Raw genomic sequence first — 18,564 nt, forward strand, 5'->3', positions numbered from 1 at the left:
TGTGGATATGCAGAATATACTGTATGTGTGTATTAAGTAGTAGTTGGTTCAATAAACTCATTATTATTCTGCTCCGATCACCACCCTCCTCCTCCTTCCGCATACACGCACACACACCTTCAAATCATTATGTCGTGTCCCTTTCACAAGCTAAATTGAGGTCAAGACCATGATGGTTGAACAACACCAATAACAAGTATGGAGGAGGAGGAGGCAGAGACAAAGATGAGCTTTCAACACAGAGCTCAAAAATGGCAGCAGACAAAATCACCAAATGTGTGAAAGGAATTACTTCACAAAAGTAGCATAGGTGCTACAGAAGATAGGAAGCATCCTACGCTGCTATTCTTCAGAGCATACACAGATAAGTGCTATGGAAATGCACAACGATTCACATTTTTGCAGTATTTTTGCAACATCGGAATGAAATATTCTGATCTCTCAATTTATCATACACACAACGGTAGTGAAAGTGTTTCTCTATGTTTTTGGGCTTTGTTATTTTGTACATAGTCCAAATTGTTATATTTAATTCAGCAGTTTTCAATTTTATTTTAGGTATCAAATGCTGCACAGTTCATGGCTGTGGTTTGAAATTTATATGATTATTCACAACCAGACTGTCGACCTGCAGCTTTAATTTTAAAATTGTAGTTACTATCAAATGAATCCATATTTGTTAAATAAAGCTAAGCTTCAGGTTTATCATACATTTATTTTACATACTATTTTTGTTTTTGGTCTACTGTCAACAGCCGAATCAACAGAACTGCAGTAACCATTTATTTTGCACAACCATGAAGAATGCGTAAGCATGATGTTCAGAACTTCAGAACAAAACACTTGTGAATGTCACAATTCACAATTCTTCTTCTTTTAGGAATAAATGAGTAAATGAGACCCACTGTTCGAACTGTCCAGTCGCCATAACGCAGACGAGAGAAGATTTGAGGTGTAAAAAATGTTGATGCACTAATCTGAGTTGCTGACAATTATTACCATGTGCTCAAAGGAACAAGCTTAATGACCTATAACAACCAGCATGCTGTATGCTTTACTAACTGTTTGTTGCCCTGGGTCTTGCCTTTCAGGCTACATATGGGCGCCCTTCCTTGCTGCTGAAAGTTGGTGAGCCTGAAATGAATCTATTATTATTATTTAGTCAAAATATATTGTCAAGTTTAAAAGTAATTATTGTTAATATTGTCCTGCAGAGATGTTAGAACTGAACAGTTGTCAAAAAATATAATATATATAATTTACTTTGTAGTAAAATTAAATACAATAAAGTATTGTAAATGTATAAATGAAGTAGAGTTACAATACACTGGTTTCTAGTTATTTGTTATTCAATTATTCTTATTATGTAAAACAATCAAGTAATTTAAAATTGCATCCTTGTTTTATTTTTGTATCCCTCATCTTCTCAGCAGTAGTTCTGCTAATACTGTACGTAACATGCATTTACAGTATTTGGGCAGGAAAGAACCCATTTCAACTCAGAAGAGCCCAGTCAGTTTGAACCGAGGACCTTCAAGCTGTGAAATGAAAACAGAAACACCCACATGTTTCTTACAGTTATGGCATTTAAGTCGCTTAGTTATACGCTACTTTCTCTGACAGGGAGAGAACACAACTTAGCAGTGTGCCTTACCTTGACTTTCTCACGCCTTAAGCAGCAGAAAAGACAGTTTTCGTCAAAGGACCAGTCAGACACTTGCTCGGGCTCGCAGTCTGGATTAAAGAGGGAGACAAAGAGCAAAGGGTTAAATTCTGGCTAATTGCAATTCATACTTTTATTACAAACCATCCAACGTATTGTCTCAGTCGACCTTTTAGACACATATGTGGGTTTTACTTTAGGATTAAGTAAAAAAAAAAATGTGGATAAAGAATTCTGGCAGCATAATCAGATTTCTCAGATTTTCAGGTTACAGGTACAGTTATTCACTTTTAACTTAGATTAATGATTACAGTGAACACTCATTTTAAACATGTCAAATATGCTGGATAAAAACCAACCACGCCTGCTTTTTATTTTATTTTATTTTTCAGCCCTTTGGTCCACTGTTTTTTTTTAAGTGCTTTATAAATAAAGTTGAATTGAATTATTTAAAGTGCTTCTGCTTGTGCACGAGTTCATGTAAACATCTGTTTAAGTATTCTTGCCCTAAAGCCCCATTTGTGAGGAACTAATTACCACTTTCCAAGACTGTTATTTTCTTCTATGTTCAATGAGATGAAGAAATTCACGGCTGTCTCCTGGTAGTTCCGTTAGCTGCAGCTCATAAAACCGAATATGCCACACTGCTGTTGTCTCTGCTACTACAGCTGTGTCGTTTCTCCCAATCAGAGCCCCAGGTAAGTCATTTAATTTACTGTTAATTTGGTTTTAAAGGTGCTAAAAAACAAAACAAGTTAGACACGTACAATATAAAAAGAAATAAAGAGCTACAGATATCAAACTGTTTTAAAGAGTCCAGGCATATTTAAAAGGGACAGAATTGGCTAAAATAAAGCCTAGTTCGGACATGAGCCGGGATTAAGAGTTTAGATGCTGAAGTTGGCAAAATGGGCAGTGTATTCAGCAACAACTTCTTTTTTACAGGCGCTGCTGAGGCTGCATTTGGTGGTTAAAACCACAAACGAACCAAGTGGCAGCTTGTTTCAGCTGTCACTAATGAGCATACACATCTAAGGCCAGTGATTGTTTGTGAGAAGAGACACTCCACGCTGTAATAAAGCCGCTCGGCCTCCTACAAATGGAGCGATGCTGTAGTTAAATCACTGAACTTTTACTGTAGGCAAATATGAAATCTGAGTGAACTCAGATATATTAAAGGAGTGTCATCATGAAGAGCCCAAATAATCTTAATTCTCCTATACAGTGTATAGTATAGTAGTAACTACAGTACAGAGAAGTATCATGCAGTTTCTTTCATTAACCTAAAGCTGCAGTATTATCATTTGTGGTCTGAAAGTCTATGACTTAAATTAGAATTATGCATTACAATTTGAAAAAAGGCTAATATTTAATGTCTGTTTACTGCAGGAGCACTTTATAGGTGTGCCCAAACTTTTTCATACATCTATAATTACTGAAAATAAAAAGATGGTACATCTGCTCTGTAACTGGTGAACTGTCACATGCTGTTGAAGGCTGAATCCAAAGCCAACGTACAAAAACTATTCTTACAGTATTATAAGAAAAAGACAGTGTTTAAGTGTAAAATAGATTCAAAACAATCAGCAGCCTCAGCATTTCTTACTTATATCTGATTAGATGCTTATATCTGCATCATATACATGATTCTGAAGATGCCAACTGTCAGTTCAGGTTCAGTATCGTGTAGTTTTGCCGGTTACACACACACACACACGAGTCTTCATCCTTCAAAATGTAAATGTATTCTACCTTCTGATCTGACAGAGCAAAAGTGAGAGAGGAGACTGCTGCCGACTTGGTTACAGCTGAGCTGTTGCCATGGCGCTACACTTCCTTTAAAAACCTTCAGCTCAGTTTGAAACCACAGAGTGACAGAAACGTATACAGAAAGAGAGAGAGACGCAGTGAAAGAGGGAGCACTGGAGGAAACGAGGAGTGTGTTACAGACAGGACGAGAAAAAAAAAAAAAAAAAGACAGCCGAGTCAGCTCCACAGAGAGCGAACAGAGAAACACAAGAGCAAAATCAATATGGTCCGAATATTCTGTGAACATACAGTATATGTCAGATCAGAATCTCCAAAATGTCACCTTTTCAGCTGCTAAGAAAAGAAGCTGAAGCCGACTTGAAAGTGTTTCATCAGGCCTGAGGATGGTGGAACATTTTCATGACTTCACTTGACATTTAACTATGAAAATCTGTCTTTAGATCGAACTTCACTTTTTACACACTTTATTGTGCCGAAGCTTTTAATCTCAACTAGATGATATTAACATTTTTACACATCAGGCTGCACTCAACATGATCCACAATGACTGTTGTATCCCGGGTGGAAAGCGACAACAGGAAAACTTAAAATAATGTGGTATAATCGGTCCTGACGGCGTGGGTGAGATACGGAATGTAAGAAATAATAAAGTGAACAAAGAAGCACGAAGGAGAAGAGAGGAAGGGCAGGGATTTACAGCAGCGCAGCATCAGCTCCAGGTGCCTCCGTCTATACCCAGATTGTCTCGCCTACGGCTCCTGTATAGGAAGAATAACCGTCACAATGGCTGAATGAAGTGTTTTACTGTAATGCACCTGTGACTACATCCTCCGTGCATGTCTCCATCACTGCAGCAGGTCGACACCACTAAAAACTACGACAACAACTAAATGATTATCTTCTATATAATTTCATAACATCAGTTAAAATACATCTTCACATCACTTGATTTATATGAAGTGTTTTACAGATGACTGATGTTTCACCTTCCTGTGAGACGTACAGCAGATAACAGGTGAGCTGTGGTTCTGCCACTTACAGTTCCAGTCCCCCTGCTGAAGTGCCCCCCACCCTCTCAGTCAGACACAGACTCTGTTTCAATCAATCCTTAAGCATTTGAGTTTCTGCTCATGAGTCTTAATTAATAAGAAAACTGTTTGTACAGCATTCTGGCTTCCTAAATATCTGTGTAAAGATTTCAGCTGCACGAATCAGACTTAAGCAACATGGAACGACTGGTTGGGGGGGGGGGGGGGGGGGGGGGTGCTGCACCATTTGTATGACGACTGAGTGTGAGAAGAGAAGTAAACTACAGTTCAGAGGGAAACGTACTTTAACGTCACTACGTTTTACATTTACAGGTTTAAAATAAATTCTGCAAAATAAAAAAATAAATAAATACATTCATGCATCGATAATTAGAATCCAATAAAGAGTACTTTTACTTCTGGTATATGAAGTATTTGTTAAGTTAATTTAACATAATGAATACAAGGATCTTACTTGCAACAAAGTCTTTTTACACTGTGGTATCGATACTTATACTTCAATAAGTGATTTTCTGTATTAGTGTCAAAGTCTTCGCTGCATCCACAGAAACAGAAACAGAAGTATGTCACACTTCGCCCTTTGCTTTAAGTAGAGTTTTAATGGTCGAGACTATTTGGTAAAGTTGGAAATTTCTGTATTTGTCAAAGGGATTCTGAACCAGACTCACTAAGTGGTCAGCATCAGTGATTTTATGAAAAAGTTTGGTCAACAGCAGAGTCAGTGGGATCAAGGGTAAAAACTGCAGAGGCAACATGCATGTGCCCGTTCACACACATGGAGCGGCAACGCAGGATTATGAAATCCAGGAAATCCACTAATAACTGACGTACAAGTAGATGAAGGACGGTCATAAATAGATTTTTTTACAAGATGTAACGTCACTGTCTGTGCACATTTCAGAAAACTGTGTGTATAATTTTATACAGAGCTTTCACATAAAGAAGAATGTCCCTGCTTTACTTTGAGTGTGTGTGTGTGTGTGTGTGTGTGTGTGTGTGTGTGTGTGAGACAAAGTATAATGCATGAGTGAAAATGGTGGCGACGAGCCAGAAGTATTCTAAAAATGCCATAAGTTGGTGGGGGAGGGAGGTCACATGACTCCAGGACGGCACATTGACCTCATTTCTCAGAGGCAGAGACAAAAAAAATCCCTTTCACTGCTTCTTATAAGACGTACGAACAATAATTGTCATCACTTTGCATAATCAGCGACAGCTGCAGAGATGCTCGTGGTAATTCCGTCATAAAAACACTTACAGAAGCACTGCATCGAGAGACTGTTGGCAGGAAGCAGCGTATGCGCCGCGTACTGCAGGTCTACATTAAGTGACCATCTCTGCCTGGTTGAAACCAGTAAGAAACCGCCTTCATAAACTTCCAGGTCCAGACTGTGGGTAGTTTTCCCTCTGTTTAGTGACATCTGTCTCTGTTTTTCTGCCTGACTTTGGCATAAATTAAACTGGCTGTTGTACAAAGACAGTTAATCGTGTTATGTTGCCTAAGCAGGTTTGGCAGTATGCTAAATTCTGGATGTATGCGTGGCAATAAAATGTCTTGAAGATAGATCAGTGGCTGGGGAGATGCTCTTTTGCTTATTGTCAGTCTTGTTTATTTATGACATCCACACTATCTCTCAAACAGTAAGCAATAAATCAGATGCTGCAACAAATAAAATCCTGCCTACAGGCTCCGTCTCACAGGTGAAATATAAAAGGCAATTGACAGAAAATCTAAATCAGTCCGGTCCTTGTAAAAACCACTGTTGCAAAAAACAAATCTCTCTCTTATTGATTTGTTTATCGATTTATTTCAGCTCATCTTTAGAGCTTCTCGTTGAACTAAATCACTTTGTAATTTTGTTTTGAAAGAGAAAAGTTTCATCATAAAAGTGACTTTTTTTGTATGAAGCTGTGGGTTTGTGTGTTTGTGCATGTTTACCTTGGAACAGAGTGATATCTTTGAATAGTCCCGGCCCAAACAAACCCTCCAAGATGCTTTCAAACCCTGTGACAGAGAAAAAGAGACGAGATGTAACGTTAATGATGGCTGACATGTTTACCATCAAACCAACACGTGACGGCCGCTGAAACAAACAAAAAACTGTGAAGCGCACAGAATAAAATATTTATACAACCCAAATATCATAAAGGGTTTTTGAACAGTTACTTTGTCCTTGGAAGGGCGAGAAACATAAGTGACAAAGTGGTTTTCCCACAGGGCGCATTTTGCTGATGCACACAGCAGCAGCAGCAGCGATGAGAGACAAACATGAAAAATAATAAAAGAGCTGCAAAAACCGTGTTTAAATAAACATGATTTTATATTTGCAAAAACTAATAAATTACATTTTGTCCACACACACACACACACACACACTTACTCTTATTATTACAATTGCACAGGGCCACACACAAACAGATCCCAACATATCTATAAAGATAAAGCCGGGTGAGTGATTATTATGCATATACACATAATAGAGGCACACATGCCTGTACAGACTGGGTGCGGAAGGCAATACGCACAAAAGACACACACACACACACACACACACACACCCTCGTCTTTCTTCTCAGCTCTTAAAGCAAATAAGCGCTTTACCTCTAATACAACCCAGCTAATGTCACTCACTTTATATTGACTGTAAATACCTCGTTCTCCTGTTGCTTGGCAACTGCATACAGAGAAACATAAATACATATTGCAATTTTCAACCTGACCCACCTCCCCCCATCTCCCACCCCCACCTTATCCTCCATTAAATGGAAACGGAGGCAGACGGAGAGAAACGGAGACAAAGACACGTGTGTGTGTGTGTGTTAATGTGTGCGAGTGCATTTTTAGCCATGAAGGAAAAGGTTAACGGAGCGCGCACACACACACACACACACACGAAGTTCAAGTGTTGTTCACTTGTTTCATTGTTGAGGATGAAGGTCTGTGGCCAAATACTTCACATTGCAGGAATAAACCAGTTTGATGATCCAGAGCCTGCATGGAAATGTGTTCCTCTGTTATAAAATCATTACGGTCGACCTCGTGACGGCAACGACACCACTTCAGCTCAGCAACGAGGTCAAAGATGCAAGGACTGCGGCTTTGTTTTTATAGGTTTCAGTCCAGTAACTGGTAATGGAAGAAGTCTGGTTGGTTATGAATATGTTTTTTATGTGACAGTTTATGCTGCTGTAATGGCTGCAGGGCGTGAGACGATTTCAGTGGTAGGACGGCACATTTTGAGTTTGAACTTGTGACTATTTGGTTAAAGTGCTGACATTTTTATAAACAGTCCCCCAACTTCAATGAACAGAAACTTATCATATATATTATGGGATGTTTTGTCATCACATTAAAACAGAGGACTGAGGTGATCCGACCTTAACCATTAACTTTTCATCGAACTGTCCATCTCCTAATTCAGTGTGTTGGATTATATTCCAAAGAGATGAAGTATTAGCTGCTGTCCACGACAAAGCCACATTAGAAAACTGGAGAAACATGAAGCATGAAGGATTTCATAGACTTTAGCTCAGACTTTCCGGGGTTTGTGCAGGAACGTGCAAACTGCAGCCATAGAACTGCACAGTAGTGACATTTGAGTCAGCACGATACTGAAATAAACACTGAAGATGAAGAAAACACACATTGTTGCTTCAGCCGTCAACACAGTCTGGGATGATTCTGCTTTTACAGAACAACACACAAGTCATCTAGTTCCCTGCTTCTCTGATTAAACAGAGACAAGAACTGAAATGACTCATAACATCAGTGCCAATCACCAAACGCAGTTCCAGTTTCTACGAAGCATCCAAACCTTTCACTGCTGCCACTTTTTAAAAGTCGCTTGTTCTGGTTCAGTTCAGTGAGAAAATCTACATCCAGATTCAAAACAGAAGCGGAAATCAAACTTTCAATGTTAAATAAGCTTAAATTTTAATTTTGGTGATTAAAAACTGACAAATAGACCTAAAAGACCGAAAAACACCTAAAACACCTAAACCTATTCGTCCCCACTCTCTCCTCACTCAAATTAATACAGCGTATGTCTGTGGCAGCACTCTATACATAAAGTTCCCGTAAACCTGCGCATGCAAAATTCATGTGGCCAACAAAGGCAGCTTTGATAACCAAAAACAGAAGCTTCAAAGAATTTTCAAAAGCTTCAATTTTTCCCTCCTTCCCAGCCGCTAATATGCAGAAACTCAGCTCGGCTTTCAAGTGAGAATAGGGGAGGGGAAGGGAGGGGGATTATTAGCGCTGCACAATGAGAAATCACTGCTGAGAGTCAAAGTTACACGGACGCTGAGAGTGGCTTCATTTTTTAAAGGGACAGTCGGTCACGAGTGCATCTCCAGCTACAGCCAGCGCGCAGTGGAGGACACGAGGACGAACCCACGGCTGGACGGACGAGACCGAGGATGTGACGGGTTCAGATGAGATGATGGCGACAAAGTCTCCTGAGGGAGGAGAAGCAAAAAGCTCAGAAATGTAGGTCAGTTAGTCAACAGGCTGAGCCCGAGAGCGTTCACACATGACATGGTCACACACACACACACACACACACACACACACACACACACAGGCATCCAGGAAAATGCATAAGAACATAGAGCCCCCCCCACTCATTCTGTCTGCCTTCATAAAGAACATGTAAAGAAGGAATCTGCCTTTCTGAGTAAGTGTGTATATATATACACACACACACTGAGTTTATTACACCATCAATAGACCCTGGTCTCATTTTATAGTCTTAATTACAACAAGAGTTATTTTCTTCTCTCTGAGAAAATATAGTAACTCAATACTGGTCTGTAAAAAAACACGTTGCAAGTCATGTGAGAGAAACCGGGGCGGTGAAGATGTTGAAACAAGATTTATGTTGATTATTAGTGTTGTGTGACTGTATGAAACACAGAAACGCCGGCCGTGTGAGGGGTGGGACTCGCTACCGTCAGTACTACATCACTACTATGAGCAGGAATTGGTCTGACGCGTTTATCAGTCGGGCACTTGCAGAGATCAATGGGAAGAAGAGATCTACACGCCTCAGTGCAGACATGCCAACAGGGAAATCCAGCGAGTACTACAACGAAACACATACCCACTCAGGGTACGCTTGTCAAATCAAAGCACAGACGCACACAAGCGAGTGAAGACACAGCATCTCTGCAACATCCCGAGCAGCCGTGGAAAAGGAACTGAGGGGAGCAGAGGAATTAGTGTGAGGGAGAAGGAAAACGAGAGGGTGAGGAAGCTGCACGGGAGCCGGGGACCAACCTTTAGCTCAGCTGCGACCGTTGGACCTGAGCTATAAATAGTGCTGCATGAGCATTAATAATTTAGTATGACCAAAGCCCTTGAACAGGAACAATCGATACCTAATTAACCCTAACAGAGGCGTGGGTTTAGGAGAAGAGGAAGTGAGACAACATGTAAAGGAGAGACGGGTGAGATCAACAAGCCGAGTAAACGTAGCACCTCAGACCGGACACAGACGTCTGGACGAGACCAGTTTCTTATCAGGGTTATCTCCAAAGGTCAGGGTGAATCTGGATCAGAGGAACTCTCCTTTGTATTAAACTGTATTACAGTGGAAAGTCTGACGCTTTTCTTTATCAGCAAGCCAGAAAAAAAACAGATGGAATAATGAAGTGCAACATGCAAACTTGATGAAACCCTCAGTTATCACAGCCATCGATGGAGCTGTGCGTGTTCTGTTGTGTTGGTTCCTTAGCAGCGTATCTTAATAATCCATCTTAATCCAATTACAAACAGCAAATGTCCAAACTTGAATTGTGAACCGAGAACGAGGAAGTCATTTGCTGCAGGGATTTATTCGAACTCTCTCCTCTACGGAACTACTACACATCACTGAACCGAATCTGATTGAGCAAAAAATGATTTCAATCTATTTTCTATGAGTTGCACTAAAAGCTTCTGTAAAGTCAAAATACCAACAACAACAACTTTTCTCTCCTGCCTGGAAACAGTAATGAATCCCAATTTGAATTTATCTTCCTGAAACCAGAGTTCAGGGCTGCAACAAGCAGTAAGATTAGAAAAGCAATGCTCACATCGAAATCATTTGTGGATTTGTTCAAGTTCAAATTCTTGGAAAGCAAGAATGTTTGAGTGCTGACACACACACACACACACACACACACACACACACACACACACACACACACACACTCTTACATCCTGTATCAACCCAGTGCAGAGCACACATGATACCAGAGGTGGACGTGACTCTTGGTAAACAGGTTTCCATATTTGTATTTATTCTCACACAGACTAAAAGAGAAATTGCTCAGAAACGAGTGAAATTTGTTTCCTGCAGAGACAAAAAAGATTGTGTTGATCTTTCTCTGCTGTGGTGTTTGTGAATCACTGCTCGCTCTCTTTGTTCTCTAGGACACGCTGTGTGTGTGTGTGTGTGTGTGTGTGTGTGTGTGTGTGTGGAGAGAGGAGGTAAATAAATATAGTAAAAATGTGCATGATTGACCAAAGGCGTGGTACAAACACAAAGACTCAAACAAAACACACGTACATAAAAAACAACAACACACACGACCTAAATGTGGTGTGTCGATTCAATCAGACAGCTTCTCTGGAAAGCAAGTCCCTAATCTTATCTCATCTCTCTCTGAAGTATCCGGTGATGAGCTCAAAGGATGCTGATGTGCACTGGCAGCTATTTTCTGTGACTAACACACCAGTATCACACACACACACACGCACGCACGCTTGTGAACGCAGCACAAACAGTAAAAGCAATCAAAATTGGATGGTGCCTCATGAGAAAGTCAATCAACAATAGACACCGTCACAAAATGTGGATTTGGAGGTTTTACATTATGTTCCCAAAGCGTGGAGCTGTTCCCAGTTCTGTCACGGCTTAGGTAAGAGAAGGGGGCTCGGCGGACGGACGACTGCGCCTGTGCAACGAATCCTTTTCCAATGCTGAAGATGCAACAACTGGTCAAGGCAAATTCGGGCTCCCGTTCCCCCATAATGCACCGGGGTGACGGGTGTGGCGCTGCTCTAAATCTGAGCTCCCTTTTCTGCTCACTTTGCTCATTTCTGCAGCCAAGCAGACGTCACAGCGGGAGGAAAAAATCATCCCAATTACTCGTCTAATTATCTAATTATTTCATTATGTGGTGGAGAGCAGGAAGGAGGACGAAAATGGCCTCTGCGCTTCCTTTCGCCCTCTGTGCTTCGCTCCTGTTGACGGCACCTGGACATATTTCAAAGTATTACCTTTCTGCGCAGGCTCTCTGCTATGGATTCTGGGCTTCCTGCTCAGATTTTACTGCTATTTGATCTGCAACACACACACACACACACACACACACACACACACACACACACACACACACACGTCCTGTTTCCCCCCATACTGTTTTTTTGCATGTTCTCTCTCTCAGCTGGAGAACAAAGCGAGAAGGGAAGGATGTGCAGATGCATGAAGGTGCTAACAAGAAGCAAATTGAAACAATTAAAGGAGAGATGTGTGCGTCTGCGCCAGGGAACGAGTGCATTTGCAGGTGTCTATTGGTGGAGTGTTTGGTAAAGCTGGTGAGTTACCAGGGTTTTACAGAGAAGAGCAGTAGTTGGTGCATTGTTTCATATCTAGAGGAGAGAAGAGTTTGAACAAATAAACGTTAGTTAGTAGGTGGAAGATCAGAACCAGGTTTTAACTGGAGCATCTTTTATATCTAACATGTATTAATGGATGTGAATGGGTCAGTCTCCCGGTTCTGTTTACTGTGACTTCCTGTCACTGCACCGTATGTCAGAGCACAAAACAGCCATGAAAGCCTGAACTACACTCGACTTGATCTTTTATCCTTCCTTCTTTTTTATTATTTCTACATTATTCAAGCACGTTCAGACCTTTAATGGGACTCTTTTAAACTTGCCTCCTTTCCTGCTTCACTTCTATGGTCAATAATTGTTCCTCTCCCTGTGACTGTGAGAGGTTTTCATTCCACTACAAGGTCGTAAACGCGAATAATTACGGAAAATTAATGTCACACAGTCAACAAGAGAACAAATAAATGAAATGATGACAGTTTGTGATTCTTTGAGAAGTGGGTAACTAGTTTTTGTGCTTATTGACCTCTTTAAATTCTTTTTAGACAAATTATTCACAGTTTGAAAAAAAGAATAGAAAATACTATTTTGCAGGAGAGGAGAGAAAAGAGGTTTTTAATAAAGGTCAGTGATCTGCAATCATTCTTCTGGCCTTGAGTCTTGTTTTGTCGCCTCACCTACGGGCTACCACCAATAGTTGGCACAGGAAGTTTAGGCTCAACTGGCTTCTTAAAACTCAATGGATATCATATCTTGTCTAATTTGTATTGATTAACGAGAAATAGCATCCAAGAGGACGTGTAGCACAGTTCGAAAGCTTCCATTCGTCTTTCAACCACTCCCAGCTGCTTCAAGTTGAAATCACTTCATGTCTAATAAGTAAAGTTGCAGCCATCTTAAATGTGTGGCCAGCTCCAGCGCTCGGGGGCCACTGCACCGCTTGTTTTACAACTATTCATAACCTATGAGGACCAGGTTTGCCCACCGCCGGTGTAGTGCACGCAGCACCTGTTAACTCCCCCAATCGGCAGGTGGAGCAGCGATTGGTAGTTTACTGCACAGACAGAGTGAACGTCACTGACCTGCAGAACTGACTCTGCTACAGGCTGCACAGAAAGTTTCTGTCTAATCTTCTCACGTACTCGATATAAGTGAGTAATATTATTTGGCTCCGTTTTACGCTGCAGCGGCTCTTTAACTGAGCGAGGATGTTCATAGGTGAACAACAATCTGGATCGAGCAGCGCTGTCTCCAGGTATATTCAGGTTGAGTCTGACTGATCTGGGGTTCCTTCTCTCTTTTATTGCCCCCCCCCCGTAGGGAAAGTCGTGTCAGAGCGACAGCTGGTGCAGGTAGACTGGCTCCATTTTGAATCTGAAAACCTTAAATCACAAATCTCCAAACCTGGCCCAATAAAACCAAACCTATCTGCACTGCCAGACAGATAATCAGATGTGAGAAAATATGCTTCTGTTTTTGTAGCATGGGTGCTATAACTACACCTCCACCATCTGTGAGAAAGCACGTCGAGTGTGCATCAGTTTCACAGCAGCGTGCTTCCACAGACTCTCTGAGCTGATTGTTTCGGGCCGTTGATCCCAGTTCATCGCTGCAGGACCCCAATGCTTCGTGTGAGGCAGAGTAGTTTGGGCACGTGGCAAAGTTTCAGCGCTGAAAGCAGCACTGTGGGAAAGTTCTGTGGCAAAAGAGTCAACAATCACACGCCGAATCTTCTCGTTAGCAACAAAGAGCTGTGAAACCGAAGCTTTTGTCCGCTTCATTATCTCGTAACACGGAGACTCTGAGCCCAGGATTCAGCTGGTAATTACGATCAAGTTCTTTGCAAAGGGAGGAGGGGATTTGATGATGGAAATTAACATTTTCTCAACAGAGAGAGACATAATGGCCCCACAGTGTAAAAAAAGAAAAGAAAAGCCACAGCACAAATGAGGCGTTCTTCAGCCAAATGAGAAACATCCGGGCTCCGATGGAAAGCTAACAAGACTAACATCTAATGTCGTTAGCTGAGCTGATTGTCGTGGTGTGTGCCACTGTGTCCTGCAGCATTCACAACTTCATGATGTGGCCAATCAGCTGTTTGTTCTCTAAAAGGATGAAACTGTATTACAGGGATCAGGAAGCAGCACAACAGACAACACGGTGGTGCAGGTCGTAGATTATCCTACACCTGCAAGGTCACGGGTTTGATCCCCCTAACAGTTTTACTACCACAGCAGGACCTGAGACAGGAGCTCAACCACTAACCTGTGTGTTAATGATCAACAAACAATTGACAATCACAGTTTGTGGAAGCGTGAGGTGCCTTCAAATGAAAACGAAATCTAGAGAACAGGTTGAAGTGAAATCCGCTGAGAAACGTTTTGACCCCACAGGATGAAGCACGAAGCAGGTTTTACAACAACACTGTTCTAAAGTGCAGCAAAAGTCAGAAGGAACAAACACCGTCAGCAAAGCAACGAAGAAACGTGTCAAAGAAAAACTTAAAGATCTGTTCAATGTGCCAGAATCGGAATCGTGCATCGTTTTTAATACACGTTTTATTAAAACTCTCTCATGCATCATGTTTCCTGGTGGAGGAAACATGTCAGCGTAGTTTACATGGACTTAAAATCCGCTCAGATCAAACCTCTAATAACAGAAAACACTGATTCTTACGGAGTTCCAGTACATTTACAACATAATAGAAAACAGGAAAAAGAATCATCTCCAGAAAACAGTCAACAGGAATGTAAAACAAAAATCTCATTTAGGCTTCGAGCAGAAGAAAAATGTTGAATTGATGCTTTAAGGCAGATGCTGACAAGAGCAGAGATTAAACTACTGACCCTGTTCTGGATTTAAGAGTAAAAAAAAAGATCAAACAACAACATGTAAATCAGTAGATTTGATAAGTGAAGAGCCTGAAGGAGCCGAACACTGAGCTGGAACTGTAACAGACACACACTCGGGTATCTAATGAGATTCAGTGAGTCACTGTAGCATCGCGCACACACACACACACACACACACACACACACACACAGAGTAAAGATGCACCGCTGCAGCACACAACCCCGTTGTCACTGACAGAAACACACACGGGCAGAAAATCCAATTTGTGCAGGCAGGACCTCGGCCACCTAACGCACCGTGGGGGGCTTTTCAGCTGTAACAGCCTCAATCCTTCACCTCCACCTCCAGCCCCTCCTCCACCTCCACCCCGTGTCCAAACACAGTGGAGGTGTGGGCCGGGCTTTTCTAAGCGTTTAATGCCAGTGATTAAAGCTCGAGGTGAAGTTCGAGGTTCTCCGTTAAGCTCCAAACGCGTTTTCTTTGAACGGCAGAGTGGAGCCGAGTGCTCGACGTGAGGCGTCCACTGTGACCGTATCTAAGCTCCACCGGGGGCATCTTATTCCAGCGGTCCTAAACATTTTAGAGAAGCTTTATTTGACATTTAAGCTTTGCTACTTTTCACCGTGAAGTGAGGGGAAAAAACAGATGAAACAAAAGCTGCAGGTGGACCTGGACTTGGCCGCAGTTTGTTCCACTCATGCATCACTGTACATACAGTGGAGCCACAGTGCCCCCCCCCCTGCTCTGGATTCACTGTGGACACTGTTTCTAACTATGCAGCATCATTTTTAACACAATAACACAAACTGCACGGAAACAAACGTGGAAAGCATGAAAAACCTCATTGGTTTCTCTGTTATTGTCCACACGTCCAGAGCTGCAGTGATTTCATTTTCACTTCTCGTCTTTTTGTTGTTTCTCGTCCGACTTTCTGTTGCTTTAAAAGCGATCACAGACTAAACCTCTTTAGCAGTCCCCCTCTCTGCTCTCCTCTTGACCCGCCGGGGCCACGTGGGCAAATTCCTTATGAGATTTAAATGTTGAATGAGACAGAAAGAAAACAAGAGGGCTCCACACACACACACACACACACACACACACAAAGGGCGATCATTGTGGTTTTCTCTTTGCTGAGTGTGTGTGAGGGTTACAGAGAGGGAAACATACAAAGGCAGAGGATTAAACGCGACCTTCAGCAGGAGACACACCGCGGCCTCTGAACACAAACCAACATCCTCACATTTCTTTACTCTTCACTGACCGTCGCTCCAGCTTCGTGTTTTTTACTTCTACTAGACTTATTTTTCCCACACTCTGTTTGTGTTCCCTCTCTCTTTCCATTTCTTTCTCCTTTTATTCTCCCCCCTCCCCCTCTCATACCCTTTTTACTCCCACTTTATCTACATTCATTGGCTTTAATTACTCCCCTCCTGCTCGGCTCGCTCAGGCCACGCTCCGACACGCGAGCGGAGATATATCACAGCTGTCAACGATATGAAATGTCTGAAAATAATGATTCCTAATTCCCAAGATTAGGTGAAGAAGTCTCAGTATGAAGAAGCTGGAACTGATAGTTTTACATTTTGCAGAGATGATTAATTGATTCCCAAACACTTATAAACAATGTTCTTCTCACATCAGGCAAAAATCAATAGTTGAGTAACTTGTTGTGGATTCAGACTGATTCCGCTGTGAGCTCAGTCCTCTCATGAAGAAACATTGATTACTATTGAACTGTTCTACTGTGTCTGTTTCTCTCGGACTTACAGATTTTTATGCTTCCTCAAAAGATTAAGAATTATCATATGACTCAGATTTGAGTCATAGCTCGAGGTTTCAACATCACATTGTGCTCAAATCAAGTCAAACCCAGCATCACGAAGTTCAAATGTTTAGTCGCCAACCAAACCTCATGCAAAAAAGGTGGTATTATTAGTATTAATGGTTACTTTAGTGATTAATTGTGCTGCCATATTCAGTTTGTTTTGTTCAGCCAACTGAATCCGACAGAGGCTCTGGATGTTGTTTGTAGGAGAGTTTACAACTTTTTTAGCTGTTAATTATAGTGAAGCCAGTGAAATGTTATTAAAGCAGAGAGAAGATTAAAAAAAGGAGGAGAAGGAGACATGTATGATTATCGACAGCTGAAATCCGATTGTGATGAACAGTGGAGCCATTTACAGTCATTATCACCATCTGGGTGTCGATGCACGATTCACTCCGACAGTCTGCAGAGTTAAGGCAGAGCGAACTTATATCAGATTTGGAAAAGGAAGAGGGCGTCTTCTTTCTTTAATAAGACACAATGGATCTGATGGAGAAGCAATTCTCCGTGAGACGGGAGAGAAACTGCCCCGCTGTTAAGCTCCATCCGTCTCCTCCCCCTCCCTCCATAAACACACGGTGGAGGCTTTTACTGAGGCCTCATGCTGACTGACTGATTGACTACATTTTGCTGTGTGTGTGTGTGTGTGTGTGTGTGTGTGTGTGTGTGTGTGTGTGTGTGTGTGTTGTGCAGTATATATGCACTAAATGAGTGCGAGCGAGCGACGTGCCTCGATGGATGAACCACAGAAGCCATTATGATGTTAAATAAAAAAATAAAAAAAACGCTCAACATACACAGAGGAGGATTCATGCAAACAGTCGTCTGTGTCTGTGGACTTTGTAGCTCGATCTCAGACCACGGGATCACCGTCACCGGCTGCTACAGAGGACGGAGACGAAGACGAAGACGAAGATAGCCTGCAGCTTGCTGTTTTTTCCTTCTGTGACCAAAGTCTTACTGACAATAACATCTGTTTTTCAAAATAACCCTGACTGAGATCTTGGCAGCATAACATTAGCATAAATATCATAGGTAACATAAACAGGCAAGATACACTAGACAAAGGGGAAACAGAGAATAGCGTTCACAGCGACTCTCACTGCATCCAACAACTACAACATGAACATTTCATCGACCACAAATAGATTCAAGATTCAAAACGCGTTATTAATCCCAGTGGGAAACAGTTTAAAGTCATTTTATTTATTTTATTTTAACTTCAAACTGAAGCTGCCTGCACACGTGTGTTTTTCAATCGAACCACCGACCTGTGGTTCATCGACACCAACTGAGCCTCAACAGATGATACAACATAATGAAGGGCCGCAGCACTTCTCTTTCTGGAGCACAGACCTCTCAAAATGTCTGCTTCACCTCATCGAGCTGCCAGCAAACTGTTTATTATCCAGGTAAACATATTACGCTTTAACTTAAAGAAGGATTTGGTATCCGGAACAACTATTCTGAGCCAACATTAACTTTGCAATGTTTAATTTGAATCCAACTAAAAGACGATAAACACAGATGCAGTTAAAAGGTTTTGGCAGCGAGAGCAGCCGAGTTCCGCTCCCGTTGCCGGTTCCTTGAAAAGCTCTGTGTCTCCCACAGAAAAGAAACGAGCACCGGAAACGTTCCCGGTGTCAGTTCATGTGTGAGTGAGTGTTTATCCGTGCTAATGTTTTTTTGGCACAGTAAGGTCTCACTGGATAATTTCATTTGAAATCAACTGAGCGGATCAGACTCCTCGACTGCAGTTTGATGCGATTACATATGAAACACTAGTTTGTTACTCAGGTATTAC

The 18,564-nt window shown here is 41.7% G+C and overlaps 1 protein-coding gene across 3 annotated transcripts in view; it reads right to left on the minus strand.

The window, feature by feature from the left end:
* The window catches only part of lcor (ligand dependent nuclear receptor corepressor), a 61,853-nt gene that overhangs the window by 21,402 nt on the left and 21,887 nt on the right, over positions 1 to 18,564 (minus strand). For all 3 annotated transcript variants that reach the window (XR_003298785.1, XM_026359844.1, XM_026359845.1), the window contains exons 2-3: positions 6,422 to 6,487; positions 1,655 to 1,734 (exon numbers count right to left, since the gene is read on the minus strand). Coding sequence is in view for 1 of the 3 variants with exons in the window: in XM_026359844.1 (XP_026215629.1) it covers positions 1,655 to 1,734; positions 6,422 to 6,487 (146 nt within the window). In the remaining 2 variants the exon portion in view is untranslated. The remainder of the gene's footprint in view (positions 1 to 1,654; positions 1,735 to 6,421; positions 6,488 to 18,564) is intronic.

Source organism: Anabas testudineus, chromosome 1, assembly GCF_900324465.2.
Source record: "Anabas testudineus chromosome 1, fAnaTes1.2, whole genome shotgun sequence".
Taxonomy (NCBI): Eukaryota; Metazoa; Chordata; class Actinopteri; order Anabantiformes; family Anabantidae; genus Anabas; species Anabas testudineus.